The sequence below is a fragment of the Odocoileus virginianus genome, chromosome 5, assembly GCF_023699985.2.
Source record: "Odocoileus virginianus isolate 20LAN1187 ecotype Illinois chromosome 5, Ovbor_1.2, whole genome shotgun sequence".
Taxonomy (NCBI): Eukaryota; Metazoa; Chordata; class Mammalia; order Artiodactyla; family Cervidae; genus Odocoileus; species Odocoileus virginianus.
In genome coordinates, this window is record NC_069678.1 from 11,047,109 (window position 1) to 11,069,125 (window position 22,017).

The 22,017-nt window shown below is 41.8% G+C and overlaps 3 protein-coding genes across 31 annotated transcripts in view; 1 reads left to right on the plus strand and 2 right to left on the minus strand.

Moving 5' to 3' along the window:
* Positions 1-455: 455 nt before the first annotated feature.
* Positions 456-3,679, minus strand: CFAP141 (cilia and flagella associated protein 141). The gene is made up of 4 exons (XM_020887376.2): positions 3,590-3,679; positions 3,226-3,266; positions 1,425-1,554; positions 456-895 (listed from the first exon to the last, which is right to left on the minus strand). The coding sequence occupies exons 1-4, from the start codon at positions 3,620-3,622 to the stop codon at positions 794-796; spliced, it is 306 nt and encodes a 101-aa protein (XP_020743035.1). The 5' UTR covers positions 3,623-3,679; the 3' UTR covers positions 456-793.
* C5H1orf43 (chromosome 5 C1orf43 homolog) lies at positions 2,289-12,417 on the minus strand. 3 transcript variants are annotated; one of them, XR_011487666.1, is made up of 8 exons: positions 12,092-12,417; positions 11,604-11,705; positions 7,957-8,074; positions 7,695-7,748; positions 6,858-7,024; positions 6,707-6,765; positions 3,590-5,105; positions 2,289-3,266 (listed from the first exon to the last, which is right to left on the minus strand). XR_011487666.1 is itself a non-coding variant. In XM_020887375.2 (7 exons), the coding sequence occupies exons 1-7, from the start codon at positions 12,155-12,157 to the stop codon at positions 4,910-4,912; spliced, it is 762 nt and encodes a 253-aa protein (XP_020743034.1). In that variant the 5' UTR covers positions 12,158-12,417; the 3' UTR covers positions 2,289-4,909. The 3 variants fall into 3 exon arrangements, 1 of the variants encoding a protein (XP_020743034.1); XR_011487667.1 differs by having other exon boundaries at positions 2,289-3,145; positions 3,226-5,105; XM_020887375.2 differs by having other exon boundaries at positions 2,289-5,105.
* The window catches only part of UBAP2L (ubiquitin associated protein 2 like), a 44,390-nt gene continuing 34,277 nt past the window's right edge, over positions 11,905-22,017 (plus strand). For 21 of the 27 annotated variants that reach the window (XM_070467389.1, XM_070467395.1, XM_070467396.1 and 18 more), the window contains exons 1-4: positions 12,677-12,781; positions 16,813-16,942; positions 18,465-18,542; positions 19,101-19,211. In XM_070467389.1, the coding sequence (XP_070323490.1) occupies positions 16,853-16,942; positions 18,465-18,542; positions 19,101-19,211 (279 nt within the window). In that variant the 5' untranslated portion in view covers positions 12,677-12,781; positions 16,813-16,852. Of the gene's footprint in view, positions 11,993-12,625; positions 12,782-13,056; positions 13,143-16,812; positions 16,943-18,464; positions 18,543-19,100; positions 19,212-22,017 lie in introns of those variants that run through there. The other 6 variants (XM_070467383.1, XM_070467376.1, XM_070467379.1 and 3 more) reach the window with 4 other exon arrangements.

Sequence of the window (22,017 nt, forward strand, 5' to 3'; positions counted from 1 at the left end):
ATCTTTATGAGTAAGGTTCTCTGTGGCCTATAGATGCGTATGATTACTACTTTTCAGAATTTTGAATAGATTAAGATGTCACATGCTCTTTCTAGTCCCCCATAAATCCCACCATTTCTTTCCCCCTCATAACTGCTATATTACCTGCCTAACCCCTGAAGGCATTTGAGTTTGGAACCCTGTCATTTCGAAGAGGTGAGCATTCAGACAGAAATTCAGAGGAAAGAGACTTTTCCAAGGTCTCACAATAATTGACAAAGTCAAAATGTAAAATCCAGTCCTACTGATATCAAGCCCCATGGTGCCTGTGGATTAATAGGCACATTCAGAGCTGTTGTCCAAGTATACAGAAAAGACCTGTGAAGAGAGAGAGGCAGTGAGCTGTATTAAGATTCTGGCAGCTGTGAACAAAGCACTTTGAAGTGGGCTGAGAGAATAAGCCAGCGGTCCAAGTCTGAACTTTTAAGAACTAGCTTTATTTTATTAAACCAAATCAGGATGCTCTGCTCACGTTGTTCATCTGTCCACTTCCCCTCCACTCACGTCAATACTGCATACCTCATTCTGACCACAAGGCGTCACTGTTGTTTTTACCATTGTTTCATAGACTGTTTTCCAGATAGCACCAGGGGGTTGACAAGAACAGGAGATGTGAGAGTGGGAAGACTAAATTAAGCCCTGGGCAGATAACTATATCCAGGTGCGTTTAGGAAGCGACCTTGGAGGTAGTGGGGCTCAAGAAGGCTAGGTTAGCAGACGCGGTGAGGATGGAAGGACAATGTTCCGAATGCCATCAGAGTCTCTCCACATAAAAAGCTTTGCCCTTCTCATTTAGTTCTTGCTGGTACTGCTGATGCTCCTTTTCAAACAGCTGGTGCAGGGCAGCCTGACGGACCTGGTGGGGTGGGTAGAAGAGTGTGACGTTGGCCCTCTGTTTACTTGCCTTTCTCATTCTTTCTCCCTGGTTGCTTTCCCATCCCCCGTTTTCTCTTGGATCTGGAATTAGCTATGGCTTAAAATTAAGCAGGAGGATAAAGACTGAACTTTGGAGGGGAAGCCAACCCATTTTTTTCTCTGTGGGTGTGCAGACCCACATCTTTTCTGAGAACACACCAAAAACCAGAAACTTTTCTAGGCATCTGGGATACAAAGATGGTGACATGACAGCAACTGGGGACTCCAGGGAGAGAGGTTCCCAGAGGCAGATACTGGGCACCAAGGCGCAGTTTTACCAAGGTGAGAGGAGCAGAGACGAGACCACTCTGGGACTCTACAGCTGGATAGAGAGAGTCAGTGAAAAGGAGCTTTGGTTTCAGGGTTAAAGAGTTGCTGCTCTGGTGGAATGGCAGAGACCAGGAGCTTGAGAATCCCAGCGGGCAGAGGAATAGTGCAGTAGGATGAAACTTCAGGCCACTAGAACTCACCATCAGCAACTGCTTGCTGGCCAGTGCCAACTCCTGTACCATGGTGTCCTGCATCCTTAGGATAGCATATGGGTTTCTCCTCTGGCTTAATGTTACCTGCCACAGACAGCGAGTGTGTGAACTTCGCCACCTGTCCCAGGCACAAAGGTAGCGGTAGAATAGGTTAGAGTTGGGAGGAGAGACAAAACCCTGTCAGGGAGGCTCTTCTTCATCAGAACTTCTGTACCATTGTCAGAGAAGACTGCAAACTCCTTGAACCAGTGACTAGTACTGGCTTAGCTTCTCCAGGAAAGAACACTGGAATGGGTTGCCATTCCCTTCTCCAGGGGATCTTCCCAACCCAGGGATCCAACCTGGGTCTCCTGTATTGTAGGTGGATTCTTTACTGTCTGAGCCACCAGGGAAACACTGATTTAGAACCTAGCATATATTAAGTATATCATTCAATCACTGTAATAACCATGTGTCACAGATATCAATTTTTGCATTATACAAACAAGGAAACTTAAAAGTCCAGGTGAGTTGCCCAAGGTCACCTAATGGCAGACCTCAGTATCAAATCTAATCTAAGGATTGATTCCTTCCGTCATACCAGTGATACTGTCTTGGTTAGACACACTCTGGAATCATTTGTTAAGGTTCTCTAATACATAACAGGATTATACACGTGATACACACACATATCCTCTGTTCAGATAATCTTGTTGACATTTCTTTAAAACAAGCATTTTTTACAGATGGCTGAAAAATTAAATACATACAGGTATATTAAATGAAAGATGGAAGCATCACTCTTCTGCCCCAGTTCATCTCAACAAAGTTAGCAGTTTCTTGTGCATCTTTATAGAAAAATTTTCTATCATGTATCAGCAAGTATAACTTTTATTTTTAACATGAAATCATACATTTACATAAACAGTATTACATAACAATTTGGACTTTTCATATCAGCACTTAAGAGATTTGCTTCGCTCTGTTTAAAGGCTGCCAAGTACTTTTATAACATAATTTCACCAGCTACATGTTATTTCTAAATTTTTTACTTGTATAACAATATTGTCATGAATACTCGTGTGTGTACATTCTACTGCTTTTGTAGGTATGTGTGTAAGGTAAATTCCTAGAAGTTGAGTTGCCAGTTCAAAGAATCTGTGAATTTAAAATTTTGATAATTTTATAAAAAAGGCTGCATCAATCTTGACTCCCACAAAAACTATATATCCATTCTTTTTACGTCACATTCTTGCTACCTCTGGGTATAACCTATGAAACCTTAAAAAACAGGCTTATCCTATATCTAATTTCAGACCATTTTAGTCAGAATCTTCTTCTGGGTTAAGGTCTTTTTAAAATCTTTTGCCACATCATACAGCACATGGGATCTTAGTTCCCCACCCACTCCTGCACCCACTGCATTGGCAGCGAGGAATCTTAACTACTGGACCACTGGGGAAGTCCTAAGACCTTTGTTTTTTAAAAAAGCTCCCCAGGTGATAAAAGATATACAGCTTAATCTTTTGAGTTTTCTTATTCATTCATTCAATAAACACCTACTGCATACCTACCATGTGGTTGGTGAGTGTGATGCCAGACAACAAATATTTGAATTTTCCTTAAAAAGATTAAAAAAAAAAAAAACTTGCTCCAATTTTCCTTCAGAGGATGGGAAACAAGGGCTGCTTCTTGCCCACTTCACACCTATTTGCCTTTTTGAGGAGCCCCTAACAAGATGAAGCGGATATCAGAGGAGGGCAGGAGAGTGAAAATGAAGGGTAAGGGAAAGGACAGAAGCAGAGATTACCTGTCCACCATCTTCTTAAGTCCCAGGGCCCTTTGAAAATGCTGCAAGAAAAGGGAGTTCTGTTATCTGCCTTGATCTCTAGTACCTCACCTTCAGCGCCCTAACACAGTGGGAGACAAAGACCTTTCTTTTCAGAGAGAGGGGAGTAGCCAACTTCCTAGGGCAGGTGTGGAGAAAGTCCTATTATGCAGAGGTTAGTATGCGACAAATATCTGAATACCTACTATGTGCATCTCCCACTCCTGCTACTACCCTTCAGTCACATCAAAGGCCTTGCTCAAGAACTGTCAATTTCTGATAAATTCATCTGGAAACCTTATCCAGGGGAAACTCATACAAAGCAGCCTTTTCCAACTCTGCGTACCTCTTCTACTTTTCCCATCTTTTCCGTGGACATGTCTACAGACTTGCTTGATGTAGTCTTAGGAGACTGAGCAAGCTCTCATTTCTGTTTAGTCACCAAGGATTCAGTAGTCATAGCAACATTTACACCTCCAACAATAAGCCTAGGCCTACGAGCGTTGATTGGTCACCTGGTCTGTTGCCCCAGAGACCTGAAGGGAATCCTGATTCTCCAGCCTTCTATTAGTGACACAGGCAATTTTATGAGCAAGGACCCCAGTTGCAACTTTAGGATTTCTTCTTTTGAGATCCCACATGATCCAACTAAGAGTCTGCATACCACAACTCTTAAGAGTGTGATCAAAGATCCCACATTCAACAACTAAGACCCGGTGCAGCCAAATATAAATAAACATAAACTTTTTTTTTAAAACCAGGCTACACCGGGTCTTAGTTGCCGAATGTGGGATCTTTGATCAAACTTTTGATCGAACTCTAGTTCCCCAACTAGGGGTGGAACCAATACTCACTGCATTGGGAGCATGAAGTCTTAGCCACTGGACCACTGAAGTCCTCACATGCCTGTTTTATTAAAAGACAACTACAGAGGAATGAATCATATGGTTTATTTTTTAATTATTCATTAAATGGTTTATAAAGTCAGATCAGGATATTGGTCTATTCCTTCACACGATCCCACAAATAAGGAGTGATGGGATTATATCAGATGTTAAAACATTCCTTTTTCAACTTATTCATGACAGTATACAATGAAAGTGGAAGGCAGATTCTTGCATGTTAGAGAACTTGTTAATGTTCCCATTAACATTTGGGTTTAAGTGGAGCACCAGGGTAAGTTGTTCTAGGTACCACTCATGGCCTCCACCAATTTCCCCACCATTCTGTATGCCATTTCCACCAGTCAACTCTTAGATGTCTCAAACCAAATGGCTCCCATTCAACTGTGTACAGAAGACAAGAGACCAAGCCCCATCACCCTTGGGATAATTTATAGTCTGGAAAAGGACAGATGAACCATGATCAAAAAACCAAGTGAGGATTTTTAAGGAAGCTTTGACAGAAATATTGAGAAAAACATCTAATTCAACTCCAGAGAAAAGTCATACCAAGGGAAAATAAAGTCTTAACTGATGTTCTGAAACTGGCCATAAGAGAGGGTGGGAGAATGATCCTCTAGGCACGAAATCTTAAGAACTCTGAACACAACCAGAGCTTCAGCTGATCCAGAGCTGGGCTGAACCAGATGACCTGAGCGAGGGCCACCTGGCAAGCACACTGTAGTCTGCCTGGCTCCATCAACAGTGAGAGGCCTTCAGCTCCATCACAGAGTACTCTCCAGTGTGTTATAGTTGTCCTTAAAGCTCTTCAATTCGAGGAAGTGCTTGGCACGTTTGCTCTTCTGACTGGAGGGGAGGTATGTCACCTGGATGGTTGTTGGGGAGACTTCAGGAGACTGGGTTAGGTCTTTGGCTGCTGACTGGTGCTGTCGCTGAGAGCTCCCACTTCGTGCTTTGACCCTGAAGAAAACAAAGAGGGCTGGTCACAGACAGATAGAGGACTAATGGAAGAAAACAATTCAAGGCTTCTATATCCTATACATGCAGTTGTAGCCATACATGGTCTCTGTCCTATCTTATAAACTAGTTACTAAAATCCCATGTGGTAGCTTAGAAATAGCGGAGAAACCAATTTTCCCACTGAGTCCCTGCCTCTGACTCAACCTCTTTTTCATTCCACTGTGCTTAAAGAAAACTTTTAATTCTGATTCACCTAATGTGTGCATGCCACTAATATACTCCCAGTCCAAAGGGTCCTTTGAAACAACTGACCTTTAAAAAATAATACTGAAATTAACTATTGAGTTATCACAAGTTAGGACACTAAATCTGGTCCTTTTACCAACATGTAATTTACTCACATCCCATTATCCCTTTATGGTGGTATCACCCCTTTTGCAGATTAGGAAACTGAGGGTCCATCAAGTAAGTTGCCTGAGGTCACAAAGCTAGTAAGTGACAGAGAGCTGGGATTAAAACCTAAGTCTGTCAGATTTTAGAGCTTATACTCTTCAATATACCCATTGAAACTTTCTAGAAACTAGAGATCAAAGAGACTAAATGCGGTAAAATACACATACAATTTACCATCTTAACAATTTTTAAATGTTTACAGTTCAGTAGTGTTACGTACATTCACAATGTTGTGCAACCAACGTCCAGAATTCTTTTCATTTTGGCAAACAAACCCTCTGCCTATTAAACAACTCCCTATTCCTCCTTTCCTCCAGCCGCTACCAACCACCATTCTACTTTCTGTCTCTATGAATATGACTACTCTAGGTACCTCACATAAGTGGAGTCATACAGTATTTTACTTTCAAAGAAACTGAACTTGAACAGGCCTTTTCCACCCTTTCCAAGTGTTTTCATTAGTTTTCTAAGTAGTTTTTATAGGACCTTTTGTCTTTAGAACAAAGTAGTTTATAAGGATATAGAGAAAACAGGACAGACATACCCCTCATCTTTTGAGAAAGAGTCATAATCAACACAGCAGAAAGCAGATGTATTCTTTTCGTGGCTGGTAACTCTTTATTCCAGATTGGCTTTCCCCCTTTACTCTTATAATTACATACATGCATAAACAACATATTGAAGCTCTGTTAGTAGGTATTTAAAATGTTCTCAGCAAAAAGTCATGAAGTCTCTTCTATAAAACACAGCTAGCTCTTTAGTAATACCTTTTGTTTCAGTCAGGGTTATTAATACTTTGGTAATAAAGATGGCTGACAATTAATTCTTACTTTCATCAGACCAAGATACAAAGGAAGACATCTCTGTTTGCTGAAAAACTATTTTATTCCTTTTACTGGTGTAACAGATTACACCAATTTTGACATTTTACTGAGTTGGACAAAAAAAACAAAAACAAGAAAAGAGATACAAAAAAGTAGGAGAAACTTCTCTTATTAGCTTGCATCTACTTTCCAACATAAGTAAGAAACAGTTCTAGGACCTGATTTTGTTCACAGTGCTTTTGAAAGTAATCTAACTGTGAGAACAGCCCAGGACTACTGTATTCTCTAACCAGCTTCCTTTGACGTGTTCCCCTCCAAACTCACACTGTGGCCAGCTCACTCAGGGCCTCCTGATAGCGCAGGTACTCACTCAGGCCAAAGACCTGAAGAAAGAGGAAGGAAGAATGAGGATCTCTCAGTCTGGGGCATCCCTTTAGTTCCCTGAAGGAAAAAGCGGCCATCCACTGTGGCTTACCCCTGTCCCATAGCGGGCTGTCTCATAGCCATCAAGCAGGGTATCAATGAGGGCCTTGCGCACACCCTTGAAAGGAGTACTAGTGTTTCGAAGATCTAGCAGGTAGGAGCGGAAATTCTTGCCCATTAAGGAATGGGGATGCCGGCCTTCAGCATGAAATGGGATCTCTGTGGAGATAATAAGAACAATGATACCCCCTTTCCCATTTGTTTAGTCTTCCTAATTAATTTCCCAAACTTAGGTACAATGAGTGAGTTGGGGGGGAAATTTTAAGAGAATTAAGAAGACTAGAGATCTAGAGCTATGTCTGAGTGGTCATATACAGTGGCAGCAATACAACTGTTAAATTATACCAATTGTACACAACTGTCATTTTCCTATTTACCCTCCTACCTACCCATCGTTTAAGATATAAACTATGTTTTGGTAGAGATAGAGCATTTCTGACAATAGTCATATGAAAAAAATGAAAAAAAAATTCAAGAGCATTTTTGACAATGGTCAAATGGAAAAAAAAAAAAATCAAGAACCATCTATGTAGGCTTGGTGAAAAAGCAGATGCTGCCTGTCTCCTGTGGAAAAACAAGCAAATTGCCACCAGTTCATGAAACTAAAGGTATAGAAAGAACAAAACAAATCCACACTCTCTGGAGAAAAATAACTCACCCACATCATTTCCTTAAGGCAAAACAGTAACCCAGTACTCTCAAAATTAGCAAACTCCTACCAGTTGGGTAGGTGTAGAAAGGACAAATTCTAACATAAATTGGGTTCCTCCCTCTCTTTCCCGGGTGAGCTCTCAGGATACAGAACGGCTGCTGAGCAGCCCTTACCTACCAGAGGCACGGATAGCATCCAGAGCTTTCATCCTGTATAGGTAGTTGTAGCAATCTGTTGAGAAAGAGACTGGTGTCAGGAATAAACCTCAGAAGATACTCCAAACTCCAGCAAACTTAAAGTGCTTCCCAATCTAACATATGCCCAGTAACAAGGAACCACAGCTGTTGAGTTTGCCAGCAGCTATGTTTACAACTGAGAAAAGGAATTCAGAATTTGTGAGACCCCTCACTGAAGTATTCTCCAAGAACATGCCACATACTTTGATTTCCCTGGGTTTCCAGCTGTAGCAGTCTTGCGTCATCATCTGCGAGAAGCTGAGGTTCATACTTGATATCCTGAACCTTGGACAGTCGGATATCAATCTCCTCTTTTAAGTCCTGTCCATGTAGAGAAAAGAATACACGGCTATTTAGCCTGTACTTTGCTTCCCCTCAATCTGGAAATGGGGCAAAGCAGGGGAACAACTAAGACAACAGAAGCAGAGAAAATGCTTATTTGGCTTAATGAAACCACCAGGTTAAGACTCAAGAATTTAAGAATGGGGCTGGATTTGCTAAGAACCTCTCCAAAATGCATATCTCTAAGCTAGATCTTTTAATCTGCTAGAATTCCTTCAAGTTTTATTATTTCTGACTTTCTGAAAAAATTTTTTTTTCCCGTACCAGGGAGCTACATGAACGCTTTTAGGTTCCCCGTCAGGGACTGAACCCACATCCCCTGCAGTGGAAGTGTAGTCTTAACTCTGGACTGCCAGGGAGGTCCCCTCAGTTGGATTTAGAAGAGTCTTGGTTAGCTGCTTTTTCCTGAGCTGGGAAAAAATGGACATCAATTGTAGGTCATAATCTATTCTAAAACCCTATCAGGAGATCTGTATGTGGTTTAGAAGTTTGGGAACTATCTCTACCTGGTGGACCACAGAAGTTCTAGAGGTTTTCTCCTAAGAACATATTTAATTTTTTAAGTAGGTAATTCAAAAAGAAACTAGGGACTTCCATTGTGGTCCAGTGGCTAAGACTCCAAGGTCCCAATACAGGGGGCCTAGATCAGTCAGGGAACTGGATCCCACATGCTGCAACAAAAACCCAGTGCAGTCAAATTACAAAAAAAAGATATATATATATATATATACATATATATATATATATATATGAAGCCACTGTTAAAGAGTTTCATATTCATCTTTCTAACTTAAAAGGGCTGCCAGAGTCCCAAGAAGTATTCTCTTGTAACTGTTTAGAAACTTCTATTGTGAAGTATGTCATACATAGAATATATTTCACATATATGTACACCTTAAATAATTATAAAATTCATTAAGATGAACACCTGTATGCACTACTCACTTTAAGAACTGGGATATGACTAATGACTTCGAAGCCCTGTGTGTCCACCCCTGGTAAGATGCAACCTCCAACCTTAATTTCTCAAGTTTTATTTTTCTTTGCTGTTTTATCATGTTACCCTGAAGATGTTTAGCTTTGCCTGGCTTTGAACTTCATACAAATGGAAAAATATTTTGAATTTCTCTGCAACCTTTTAAAATTTTAAATAAACTTTATTGAGGTTTAATTCACATGCAATAAAATATATCCACTTTACATGTGTTGTTTGATGAATCTTGACAAATGAATACTTTTATTCAACTACCATTCCAATCAAGATACAGAACATTTCCATCATCCCAAAATGTTTTTCATCCACCTCTGCAGTTAAACTCCCCCTCCATGACCCAGGGAACATTGATGTTTTATCTGTTTTAAAATTCTCTACAAATGGAATGGAATCATATGGTATGTACTCTTTTGTGAATGGCTTTCTGGCATTTTTTTCACTCGGCATGTTTTTGAGATTCATTCATATTTGTAATTTATTGTTTCCATTCAAAAATATTTTGGGGATTCATTTGTGTTCATATTCTTATCTTCAGTTTATTTTCATTTCTCATAGTGTTCCAGAACACGAATATGTTTTCAAGTGGAAGTTTAGCATACCATATTAAAAAAAAATTACAAACAATGCTTTATTCTTGTACATGTCTTCTGGTACACATGCAAAAATTAATTTCTCTATGGTAGAAATGGAATTGCTGGGCTGTGGCTTAGGTACACTTGCAATCTTACTAGACAATATCCCAATATTTTCCAAAGCAGTTTTACTGATTTACACTTTTCACCAGCAACGGCTAAGAATTTAAGACAGAATGTTTTAGAGCAAAAGGAATCTTATCTAGTCTATGGTTGCTGGGAGGGGGTGGCAGTGGTGGGGTGTTTCTAAATAGTCAAAAGTTTTGACTGACTCATGATATAGTGTAAACTAACCTTATATGACTGACTCATGATATAGTGTAAACTAACCCTATATCCTTCTTATGGGAGGCAGTTGGCATTTGGAGAACTGAGAGAATGTGGAAGCACTGTTGAGGTTTCAGGCTTTCCATGAAATGTACCAGCAAAGAAAAATGAGAAGAGTTACAACACTATTTAATGAAAGAACACTGGTCTAGGAGTTGACATAATTGTATACCAGCTCTAGCCCTCCCACTAACCTGCTTTTCACTCAACAATGAATTTTTAACTATCTACTGTATGTAGGCCCTGGCTCTATAGCAGTGAACAAAACTGGCATGGTGCCTACATTATTAGAGCTTAGGGAAAAGACAGGCATTAAACGAATACACATAAAAGACAATTTGTAGTAAAATGCTATCTGAAAAAAAAGACCTAGTTTATAATGAGTCATAAGCATTCCTCTTTCTAGGAAATTGTATTTGAGGTAAGCTCTAAAGAGTAAATGAACTAGCTACATGAAAACCAGAGGTTGATCATTCTACCCCAGTGACAGCACGCATAAAGGCAAGAAACTCAACCAGCGTAGCTGGATCCCAGTGATCAATGGAGAGCCATACAAAAGGAGGTTGGTAGGGGCAGCAGGCACCTTTTACCCAGAAGTGGAAGAGCAGCAGCAGGATGGGGGTGGCAGTAGGGTATTAATCGTTCTGATTTAGACATGTTAGGTTTGAGATGCCTATCAGACATCTAACTGGAAATGTTAGAAAGGCGTTTGGATACACAAGTATGGAACTCAGGAAGGACTGGGATATAAATAAAATTTCAGTAGAGTATTTAAAGTGAGGAAAGAAAGGCAGTTATCTTCAGGAGACAGTAGAGACAGACTACTTGGTTATTCACTTCCTGTATGTCCTCAGTAAGTTGCTTCCTTTTCCTAGGTTTCAGTTTGTAACATGAATGATGGAACTAGATGATTTGTGCTGCCCTCATAAATCTAAATGGATTCCCTGGTGGCTCAGACGGTAAAAGGTCTGCCTGCAATGCAGGATATCTGGATTCGATTCCTGGGTCCGGAAGATCTCCTGGAGAAGGAAATGGCAACCCACTCCAGTATTCTTGCCTGGAAAATCCCATGGACAGAGGAGTCTGGCCAGCTACAGTCCATAGGGTCGCAAAGAGTGGGACATGACTGAGTGACTTCACTTCATAAATCTAAAGTTTTGCAAAGTTTGCCTCCTCACTGATGTGGGGCTAATTCTAATCACTCTAACTCCATCCCAAATCAGAAACAAAACAAAATCCTCAAACACAAAACACTGGGTAGCTTAAGTTTAACAGGGAAGTATCTTACCACAGAAAGTTTGGAATTTTAATTCAAGTCCTTCATTCTGCAGATGCAGAAATTGAAGTCCTTGGATAAGTTACTAGCTGTGGCATAGCAGTGAGCAGGTAAGCCAGGACTCAAGATGACCTTTACCGCTCAGTGTACTAAAGCAAGCACATGGGTAACAGAACAAAGAAATATGGGAATTCAGTCATTTCTAAAGGCAAAGGAAATCTCATTATGAGCCCTAATAGATCTGGAGAATCACGCCTATCTCATGTTTTAAAGACCTACCTTGGGGGCATTGTGTCCCACAGGGACATGAGGTCCCCTTCGGGATTTCATTGCAAAGCGCATGATTTGCCTCTTCACAAAAATAAATAGCAGTACAAACACCTGTCCAAAAGGCAGAGAAGCTTAAATTAAAAAATTAAACAAATAAAAGGCATGCCTTCAATTAACATCTCAATTGAGGTTTTCAGGGGTGCTTTGGGATATAAGTTGTGGCAAAGCAAGGCCACGACCTATGGGGTGGGTACGGGCGAACCTGTGGCGGATATGCGTGGGGGGTCTGCGTCCCAGGGTTTAGAGGGAGGGTTCTCGGCTGGGGGCGGGGCGGTCCGAGGCAGTGACACGCTCCCAGGTACTCCTGGGATAGGAGTCAAAGCCCAGAAAAAGTGCAGGTGAGTGGGTGGAGAATGAGGACACGGGGGACTGCTCAAGAGGAGGGTCTCTACTGGGTCAGACGCGACCGCAGGAATGGGGTGGGGGAATCTCCTCACCAGGCTCCCGTAGGCCATCACCAGCACGACATTCACGCCAGACAGCCAGTTACTGCCGGACGCCATGGCCTCCCCACCCCGCGCGGAACTGCTCCGGTTTAACCTGCTGCCCTGCCTCGTCAGCCCGGGTTCCGCTGAGGCAACGGCGCCTGGGTTTCCTGAAACTCCCCGGCCATTTCCTTACGGGCATAGACCAAAGCTGACCGGGCCTGAAAACATGGCGGATGGGGGGGGCTAGGAAAGAAGAAGGACGCCTTCCCGCTTCCCCCAAGCACGTGACTCAGGCACGCAAAGACAACCGGGACCGGCGAGTGCTGAGACGCGGAACTACGCCAGTAAGAGGAAGCAGAGGCCCTCTGCTCGTCACGTGGCGGAGGCGGGGCCACCGCGGAGGAGGCGGGGCACACGCGCGCAGCCGGAATGAGGTGTCTCGTGGCGAGGCGGCACGCGCACGCTTACGTGCGCGTCCCTTTTCGCGTCACGTGCTGGGGGACGCAGGAAGGCAAGTGGGAGGGAGAAGGCGCGAGAGCGAGCGCGAGAGGGAAAAGGGGAGGGGGGAGGAGGGAACCTTATATCACGTGACAGGGGCGGCGCGGCCCGGGGTGTCAGTGTGGAGGAGACTGAGGTAAAGTTGGGAGCGCAGCGGCGTTGGCGGCGGCGGCGGCGGCAGCGGCAGCGCGGCGGGGCCGGGTATTGTCCGCGGCCCCTTTAAATCCGCGATCCCCCTTTTACCCTCCCTTCTTTCTCCCTTACCCCCGCCATATACCCCTCCCTTGGTAGGCCCCCCCGTACCGTGTTCCCCACTGTACACCCCCCCCACCTAGTCGTGCGAGCCCTGGCGCCCCCCCTCGAGTCGGCCGCTGGAGGTTTTGTTTATGGTTGGGTTCGCGGCCTAGTGGGCCGCGCCAGAGCCGGGGCCTCGATTTGGGAGCGTGGCCGGGGCGGGGCTTGGGGCAGTCGGCGGCGGGGGGGGGCGGGGGCATGCGGCTAGAGCCTGAGACGGGGGAGAGCGAGAAAGAGCGCGAGTGAGCGAGGCCTGGGCCCGCCTGAGGTAGGGCCCTCTCTTTACCCTGGCTGGTTCCTGTGGAGAAAACGAGAAGGCCTCCTCCCTTTCCAACCCTCTGCGGGCCCCCTCTGATCCGGATCCGGCCTGGTTTAGGGGTGGCGGGGAGGGGGGGAGGGAGGACGATGGGGTGGAGCTGCCCCAAACTCCCCCATGTGGCCCTCAGTTTGGAGTGCGGAGGATTAATTTGTTCCGGGTGGGAGGTAAGGAGGCGATTGGCCCTGTGAGCTCCCGATGTGGTGCTGAGCGGGGTGAACCTCCCATCCTCCACGCGTGGGCTTGCGTCCCCTCTCCGTTTCCAGCCTCTTTGTCAGCTCCTCTTATTACCTTTCTTTCTTTCTCACCGCCCCAGCTCTTGGAATATATTTTTTTGCTGCTGTCTTTAGCTTCCTGTTGTCCATACTGTTGTTTTGGGTACCCCAAACAATTATGATGTTATCTAGGAAACTGGGCATGGAAGCCCTCATAGGGTATATTACGCTTAAGGGACGTCACTAGAGCAGTGGGGTATTTGATCACGCTTCTCATAATGTAACGGGAATCCCAAATTTCTTCAGACCCTTCACCTTGTGGGCAGTCCTCAAATTGCTTTGCATACTGATGTCACAAATAGACTGCTCCTTTTCCACTGTTCTTGAGATGTAGCCATCTCTGCTGTAGGATATTGTGGAAAGAAAAACCACAGTAACAGGCCTTTTTTGTTGTTATTGTTCTCCTTTTGCCTTTGACTGTCCCTGATTATTAGATGGTGAAATCGTGTTTTGTTGTGTTTTTTGTTTTTTGTTTTTTTTTTTTGTCTTTTGTCTCCTCCCCATTTGCTTCCACTGCCCATCTTCTGCTTTGGGGATGGATGTCTGATGTGACTTGCTGGGATGTGATGAGGGTCATTGACAACCCGAATTCCTGGAGAACTAAAACGTTTTGGCCGTGTATGAGTTGATAAAACTGCATTTGAGATCCTGCAACCATTGTCCTTAAAAAGATTAGGCTCTCCCGGTGATTATTTCCGTTGTGAACGGGAAGTCGGAAAGTGTTGCTGGCATGAAAACTGATGATGAAAGACCTTAAAATGTACTGTTTTGATTATGATTTTTAAAGCCCCTTCTTGCCAAAATGTGTCCTAACTGGGAAGTACTCTTTTAAATTAGGTTCAAGTTGATGGGGAAGGAGTTGCAGGGGTTATTTCCACAGAGCATCTAGGGGAATTATTTGCTCTTTTGGAAGTAGCAAGCCTAACCCATCCCCGTCCAGCTTCAGAGTTTCCGAATTGTTCCTCAAATTAGATTGTAAGCTCCCTGAGGGCAGCAACCAAGTCATATTGCTTTTGTATTTACTAAAATACTGGACACATAGTAGATACTCAATAAATACTTGTTATTTATTTTTTTCTGTAAAATTTCTCTGGCTATTTTTTTAAGTAGCTGGTTTTCAAAAAATGGTCAAGGGCACTGCTGTGTTGAAACCTGTATTTGTTCCTTGTCTCCAATACTTCTCACCTACTTTCATTAAATATTTTTATGCTATATGAAAGAGTACTTAACAAGATCCTCACCTCTACTGTGATAACTTTGGGTATGTGTCTCTTTACTACTAAAAGGCTACTAATTCTGTGCCCTGCAGTGATCCATCCCAGATCACTTATTTTTGACCTGTTGCTCAGTGTTGCTACTACATAGGTGGTAAAATTTTGTTAGTCACACATTTCAAAGCACTTGTAAGAGAGAAATGGAAGTTAATAGAATGATCAGGAGGTCGTGTCCCCCCCCCCCCCCCGCTTCCTGAGTAATTAATGTGGGTTTTGACATGACTAATGTATTTACGCTGGCAGGTACTGTACATGAAATTGTCCTTACAGGTAGTCATGAAATTCTACTTAATAACTCATGCTCACAAATGGAAAACACATGTGGAGTAGAACACAATCTATATTTTGTAAGTTCTAGGAGAGGCTACTCCCATGGTTAGAATCTTCATCTTTGAGCCAATTATAATAATGCCTAATAGTTTTTCTCTAGGTTTTTTTTTTTTTCCTGTTTGATTTGAATCTAGGTACTTGGTTGAACATCACTTGATTTTTTTGTAAGTTAAGTGTTGAAATTTGACAATAATGGCAGCCTGGGGAAATGGACTACTGTGTATCAAATAATCCTGTACTATCTAGACAAATTTGCAGGGCTTTTTGTGCACATGTGTAGGGAGAAGAGGTAATGGTTAAAAATTAGCCCCAAAGTTTCCTTGAAAATCTTTCTTGGTGATAGGGAATGTAGAACTGTTAATTCTTAATGACTGCATCAAACAATAAAGACCTATGTGACACATTGACCCAATTGGGTGAAGGATTTATCCACAGGGAAGTTAGCTTTCTTTGTGGCCCAAGAAACAGGTGAAATTCACTCTCAATAGTTAATGCTTTCATATTTCCTTAGAAACCTAACCACCGTGTCCCTCATATCTGGCAATGTCTTCTGGACAGCCTAGAATTACCCTATGTGAAGTTTTATTAGTGAAAAATAAATAATATAGAAAAGTATAAACTTGTTCTCTTTGGAATGGAATAAAACATGCAGAGTAACCTCCTTTTGAGCACTCCACAATATGAATGTTTTCTTTGTTTACTAAATATAGCAACTGAGATTGCATTATAAAACAAAGTATGAATGAAGGCGACTTAAATTCAATAGAATCTTTGCTTGTTAGAAGTGTTGTAACAAAAACTGATCTGGTTTTGGGAAGGCCCTGTGTGTTCCTTGTCTCTTTAAAGACTCAACAAAGTCATCTTGCTGGCAATAATGTCTCAAGTTTAAAATGATTTCCCTGAAGGACTTTCTTCCAAATAAAACTTTGTGCCAAATGCTTTTGATTTAGGACAGATTTGGGATTCTCTGTATATTAAGGTGAGTGGTGGAGGGTAATTGCCATTCCGGTTTCTTGGAACTTCGGACTTAGGAGACCAACAGAAGCAGCCACAAAAGCAGGGTGTTGGGATTATTATCCAAGGAACTGAGATTCTGAGCAGTCACCGGGGCTAATACATGCCTTGTTGAAAGTTGTGGGAGCCCCTGCACCATACTGAGGGACAGAGACTTGAGGGAGAAAGGCTAGACTTGAGCTTGTCCTTTCCCAAATGATGGAGGACACATGCAGCTTATGTTGAAAAGGTTGTAAGGCAGGTAAAGCTGTTTTCAAAGGTAGGTTGAGTACAGCATTTTAAATTGTTTTTATTTGAAGTATAGGCTAATCCCCTTCCTGGAAGGCTTTTGTTTCCAGGCTTTGCTGATTATCTTTCTTTCTGTCAGAGGGACTTCGGACATTTTCACTTATGGGAAAACTTGATTATTGACATTGTTTTGCTAACTATCAAGATAGCAAAACTTAACAAAGCCTGCTTATAACGGACTGTAACCAAATTGTGCCCATAACTTTAAAATAAACAAACCATCACTTAACACATGTTTTGTACATTTATTGTTCTGCAAAAATGGATTAGTACCCTAAAGAATTCATCAGACTATAAATGTCTCAAGAACAGGTGCATGTTGGTTCTTTGAAGAAATGATAGTGGTGAAGGTGTTGGCAAAAAAGGTTGAAAACATTTTACCTGCATTTAACATTAAATTTTTTTTCTTCCTTTTTTTTTTTTTTTTTTTTAATCTTTCAGTATTCTACCTTGTAAATACTGTTATTTGTATATACTGTAAATGATGACGTCGGTGGGCACTAACCGAGCCCGGGGAAACTGGGAACCACCTCAAAACCAAAACCAGACACAGCACAAGCAGCGGCCCCAGGTAAAGAACTCAAGGGATATGGATCCATGGGGTAGCCTTGCTGGTTGATACTGGTTTCCATCTAGTACAGCATCGTTCTGTGCTTGGGTTTTTAGTTTGGGTTCTTTATTTTTACGTTCTTATCCTTTTCTCTTTTCACTTGGGGCCTAATAACTGTTAATGACACACTGATGCCTTGTGCTTATTTTTTGTTGTTAATTTTTTAAATTGTTAATTTACTGCATTATGAGGCTTGGAAAGAATGGGTCCTGTGCTTTGTATTTCTGAGATAGCAGTTTCCTTTATTCATCTGGGTTGTTTCAGCAATACATTTCTTATTTCCTGTAATTTCCATTTTGATGTCTCTTTAGCCAGTCTTTGTCTTCCCACCTTTTCCTTTCCTTTGCTCTTTTCCCTCACTTGTCTTTTATTTTCCTCTCTTGTCTCATTGAGCCCTAATCTGATTTTTCCTTTCCCATGAGGAGTTAGCGTCTTTACTGTGTTCCTTTAAGATTAACAAATGAGATACTCTAGAGTATTGCTCAGTTTTAAAGAGTAAATTAACCTGGGCACTGAGGTTTATGAGTTGGTTTTTTTTTTTTTTTTTTTAAGTTGAATTTAGATTTTTTTCAATAACCAGTTTGGTATTTGTTGGCACCTAATGTGAATGAATCAGTTAACATTTGGTTATGGTCAGATAAATTGAATGTTAAGATTAGAACTTTTCTCTTACTCATTTTTCTTTTGCTTCTCTTTCCAGGTGAATTTCTAGCAGAATTCTAGTACTTATCTCAGCTGGGGCTAAAATTTCTGACATCTTACAAGCATACATTGGATACTTGGAGGATATGCTCAGTGTATCCTCAGACTAAACCTTATGCTATTCTCATCCCTAGGGAATAAGAATGACAGTGATCATTACAGAAACAGGAATAGGGTTTTCACATGACTTTGCAAATACATGAAATTGAATTAAGGCACAGATGTTTCAAAGTGGTATTTGATCCCAAAATGAGTCTCTCTAACTGTGAACATAAGAGAAAAACTCTGTGCTTTTTTAGAGAAGGTAGTGTGAAATAGTGACAGTTTCACTCTGTTGTTTTGCTCATTTGAGCATCTTAACTGGTGGAAAGAGCCTGGTGGCTCTATAGTCCATGGGGTCGCAGAGTCGAACTCGACTGAGCAACTGAAGTGAAGTGAAGTGGTGGAAATGTTTTATTACTTGGTTGTGTGTAACAGGGAGAAGGAAATCAGGGAGGGAGATGATGAATATTGATTGTTGTTATTCAGTTGCTAAGTTAAGCTCGTTTGCAACCCCATGTACTATAGCCAGCCGGGCTCCTCTGTCCATGGGATTTCCCAGGCAAGAATACTCGAGTGGGTTGCCATTTCCTTTTCCAGGGCATCTTTCCAACCCAGGAATCGGGCCCGCGTCTCCTGCTTGGCAGGTGGATTCTTTGCCACTTAGCCACCTGGGAAGCCCAGTTGACTGTTGGTCCCTCTCATTTCTCTAAGCTGTTGTCTCTTGATCTTGCTTTTTTAGGCCACTGCAGAACAAATTCGACTTGCACAGATGATTTCGGACCATAATGATGCTGACTTTGAGGAAAAGGTGAAACAGGTGAGTGTATTTTTGATTCGCCGTAAGTTGTGGGAAAAAACATGAAGATTAAAGCACAGTTAATAGGATTGATGCCTACCAGGATACTTTCTACTTTAGGTATTAAAAGAATTTTGACTTGAAATATGATAGGTTAAGCCAATACATGAGTGCTTTTATTGTCTGATTTACTGTGCCCCTTTGGACAGATACCTTATTCAAAGAGATTTTATCTTAATTTAAACCTCTTTATTGAATGAATTTGTTAGTACTGTTGTACAGCAACATTTAGCATTTGTGATATCTAGGAAATATGGAGAGTCATGGTATGCTGAAGCCTTTTTGTTTCTGCATTTGATTATTAGATACTTTATTGTTCGATTGATTTATAAATACTTTTGCCCCATCCTTAATCACAGATGTTAATGTTTTGCTTTTGGAGCTAAAATGTCAAAATTCTGCATGTTTTGCTTTTTTAAACCTGATTCAAACTCAGCTGTGTCTTCTCCCTTTCCTTCATCTGTTTTCCTTTTTTGGGGAGTGCAAACTTGTTCATAATGGTTGATCTTTCTCTTTCAGTTGATTGATATCACAGGCAAGAACCAGGATGAATGTGTCATTGCTTTGCATGACTGCAATGGAGATGTCAACAGAGCCATCAATGTACTGCTGGAAGGAAACCCAGATACGGTAGAGTGCTAATAAAGTGTTCTAGAAAGTGGGTCCCTGGTTGAAAGGCTAGTAAATTCCAAAAATAGCAAGAGGGGTCAACTTAAAGCATACTCTCTTATTCTCCAAATAAAGCAAGGAACTGTCTTGGAGATTATTTGCTGGAGGTTGCAAACACTTAAAATTTATGTGCAATAAATAGGAGAAACAGATAAAATCAGTTTCTTTTAGTTGGCCTGGAATAATTGTTAATTCTAGGCTAATGACTACTTTTTAAGACTTGGTTAGTCTGAATTAAGAGTTGCTGCTAAATAGCCTTAGTTACTAATAGAAGATTTCTTGTTCACTTGTTTTATTGCTGTTGAACAGAGAGCCACAGCCCTTACTGGATTCTGATTTCAGAACATTCCCAGCAATATCAGCTTTACATTTCACAATAACTTTTTTTTTCACAATACCTTTTTATCATGTGAACTTACTTTTGTTGAAGTAGCAGAGAAAGAGTCCTTTTTTGAAAATAATTTATTTTGTTCATGAATTTTTGGCTGCACTGGGCCTTTGTTACTATTCTCAGGCTTTCTCTAGTTGTGGCGAGGGGCTGTTCTTCATTGAGGTGCGCAGGCTTCTTACTGTGGTGGCTTCTCACTGGTGGCTTCTCGTTGCAGAGCACAGGCTCTGGGCACATGGGCTTTAGTAGTTGCAGCGTTTGAGCTCAGTCGTCGTGGCTCGAGGGCTTAGTTGCTCCGATGCATTTGGGATCTTTCCAGACCAGGGATCCAACTCATGTCCCCTGCATTGACACATGGGTTCCTAACCACTGGATGACCAGGGAAGCCCGAGAAACAAACTTTACAGCTTGTTGACCATTCCTGGAGATGGTAGGGGATATGGGAGGAACTCGCCCTGGAATTTAGAGTTGATTTCACCTGTTCCTCTCCTTTCCTTTCCACTTAATGAGAATGCTGTGTTTTGTTACTGTCTTACTATTGTATTAGATTGTTATGTCCCTTAAGAATAGGATTGTGCTTTACTAAATTATCTTTGGGATATTCTGCAGGGTTTAGTAGAGACCTTTATTATTAGTTTTTTAAATGAGCAGTGTATCACTTGAAGTCATTTTTATTTACTTGATCTTACTCAGGGGATTTTTGGTTGAGATTGATAACCAGATTTCATCCTTAGGGTAACTGATTGATGTTACAGTGTTACTTTAGCTGAATGTTGAAGGTTTGTCAGTTTTTTTGAGACAATGGGAAATAATAGTGAAAACTGTTTTTAATCATTGAATTTAGATTTGTAGATTTTTGTCTTCAAAAGTGTGGCCCCAGATTAGGTTTTACATTATTGCTTTTGTTTGAAAATTACTTCCTGAATAATCAGATAGCAGTTTTGGTTCATTTTGAGTTTACTCTGGAATAATTGCTGCAGGATTTTTCAGGGAGTAGGATGGAGATGGAAGTGGGACTACCTATGCTTTCTAAAAGTGTATTTTTTTTTTTTTTTGAGACTTCCCTGGAAGTTCAGTGGTTAAGACTCCAAGCTCCCAATGCACTGGCCATGGGTTTGATCCCTAGTTGGGGGATAAGGTCCTACATACTGCATAGCAGAAAAAATGTGAAAAAAAATTTTCTTTTGCACAAGTCACGTTTCACTTTCCTAGTACTAGAAGTCTGACCTTCTTCCATAGTATTAAAAAAAGAAGCTGGAGAATGTAGGTTTATTTCCCAAATAAACTAGCAACTAGTGAAACCAATGGGAATCAGTCAGCTGCCAGGACTGTTGCATGTATTTGGGTGGATGAGATCATATCAGAAAACTGGTAGTGCCTTTGGGCAAAGCATAGTAAATAATTCTTTTTATGTATAAAACCAGCTGGTGCCAGCAGCTGATAAATAACCATAAAGAAGCTAAAAGGTGACAGGTTTCTGAAACCTTCTAGATTTTGATACAGATTAGCACAAACTCCTAAGGACTGACTGTTTTGAGTCTCGTTTCCAGAGTTCCTGATGGCAGGTTTAGGTATGAGGTTACTATAATTTATGAATTAAAGCTACTATGAGCATAAAGTGACCTACAGCTTAATGTGGAATCAGGTGGGTTGGAAGAATAGGCAACACGCTGCTGCTGGGTCCTAGGTGGATGCTTAATTTTTTTTTTTGGCCAAGCTGTGTGGCTCGCAAGATCTTAGTTTCCTGGCCAGGGGTTGAACTTGTGTCCCCTGCATTTTAAGGCGAATTGTTAACCACTGGACCACCAGGGAAGTTCCTTTAGTTATTTATTTTTAGTTGGTCATGCTGGGTCTTCAGTGCTGCTTAAGGGTTTTTCTCTAGTTGTGGCTGCTGCTGCTAAGTCGCTTCAGTCGTGTCCGACTCTGCGACCTCATAGACGGCAGCCCACCAGGCTCCCCCGTCCCTGGGATTCTCTAGGCAAGAACAATGGAGTGGGTTGCCTTTTCCTTCTCCAATGTATGAAAGTGAAAAGTGAAAGGGAAGCCTGCTCAGTCGTGTCCGACTCTTAGCGACCCCATGGACCGCAGCCTACCAGGCTCCTGCATCCATGGGACTTTTCCAGACAAGAGGACTAGAGGGCTAGTTGCGGCAAGTGCAGACAACTCTTTCGGTTCGTGGGCTTCTCATTGCGGTGGCTTCTCATTGCAGAGCACAGCCTCTAGGCACACAGACATGGGTAGTTGCAGTGTGTGGGCTTAGTTGCTCCATGGCACCCTTTAGTATAGTTTTAAATTTACTTGTTTTGGAACTTAAAAATGCTTAAATTGTGGTAAAATACACTAGAGGAAATTGACCAATTTAACCATTTTAAGTAAATA

Bases quoted from the DNA above. Each gene is read 5' to 3' on its own strand.
- C5H1orf43 (XM_020887375.2), bottom strand. From the start codon at position 12,157: ATGGCGTCCGGCAGTAACTGGCTGTCTGGCGTGAATGTCGTGCTGGTG. The intron at 11,706-12,091 runs GTGAGGAGATTC...CCTTTTGGACAG, and splicing joins TGATGGCCTACGGGAGCCTG to GTGTTTGTACTGCTATTTAT. The intron at 6,766-6,857 runs GTAAGCCACAGT...CTCTTTCTTCAG, and splicing joins CAGCCCGCTATGGGACAGGG to GTCTTTGGCCTGAGTGAGTA.
- CFAP141 (XM_020887376.2), bottom strand. From the start codon at position 3,622: ATGTCCACGGAAAAGATGGGAAAAGTAGAAGAG. The intron at 3,267-3,589 runs GTACGCAGAGTT...CTTTTCTTGCAG, and splicing joins AGATGGGAAAAGTAGAAGAG to CATTTTCAAAGGGCCCTGGG. The intron at 896-1,424 runs GTGAGTTCTAGT...CCACCCCACCAG, and splicing joins CCAGCAAGCAGTTGCTGATG to GTCCGTCAGGCTGCCCTGCA.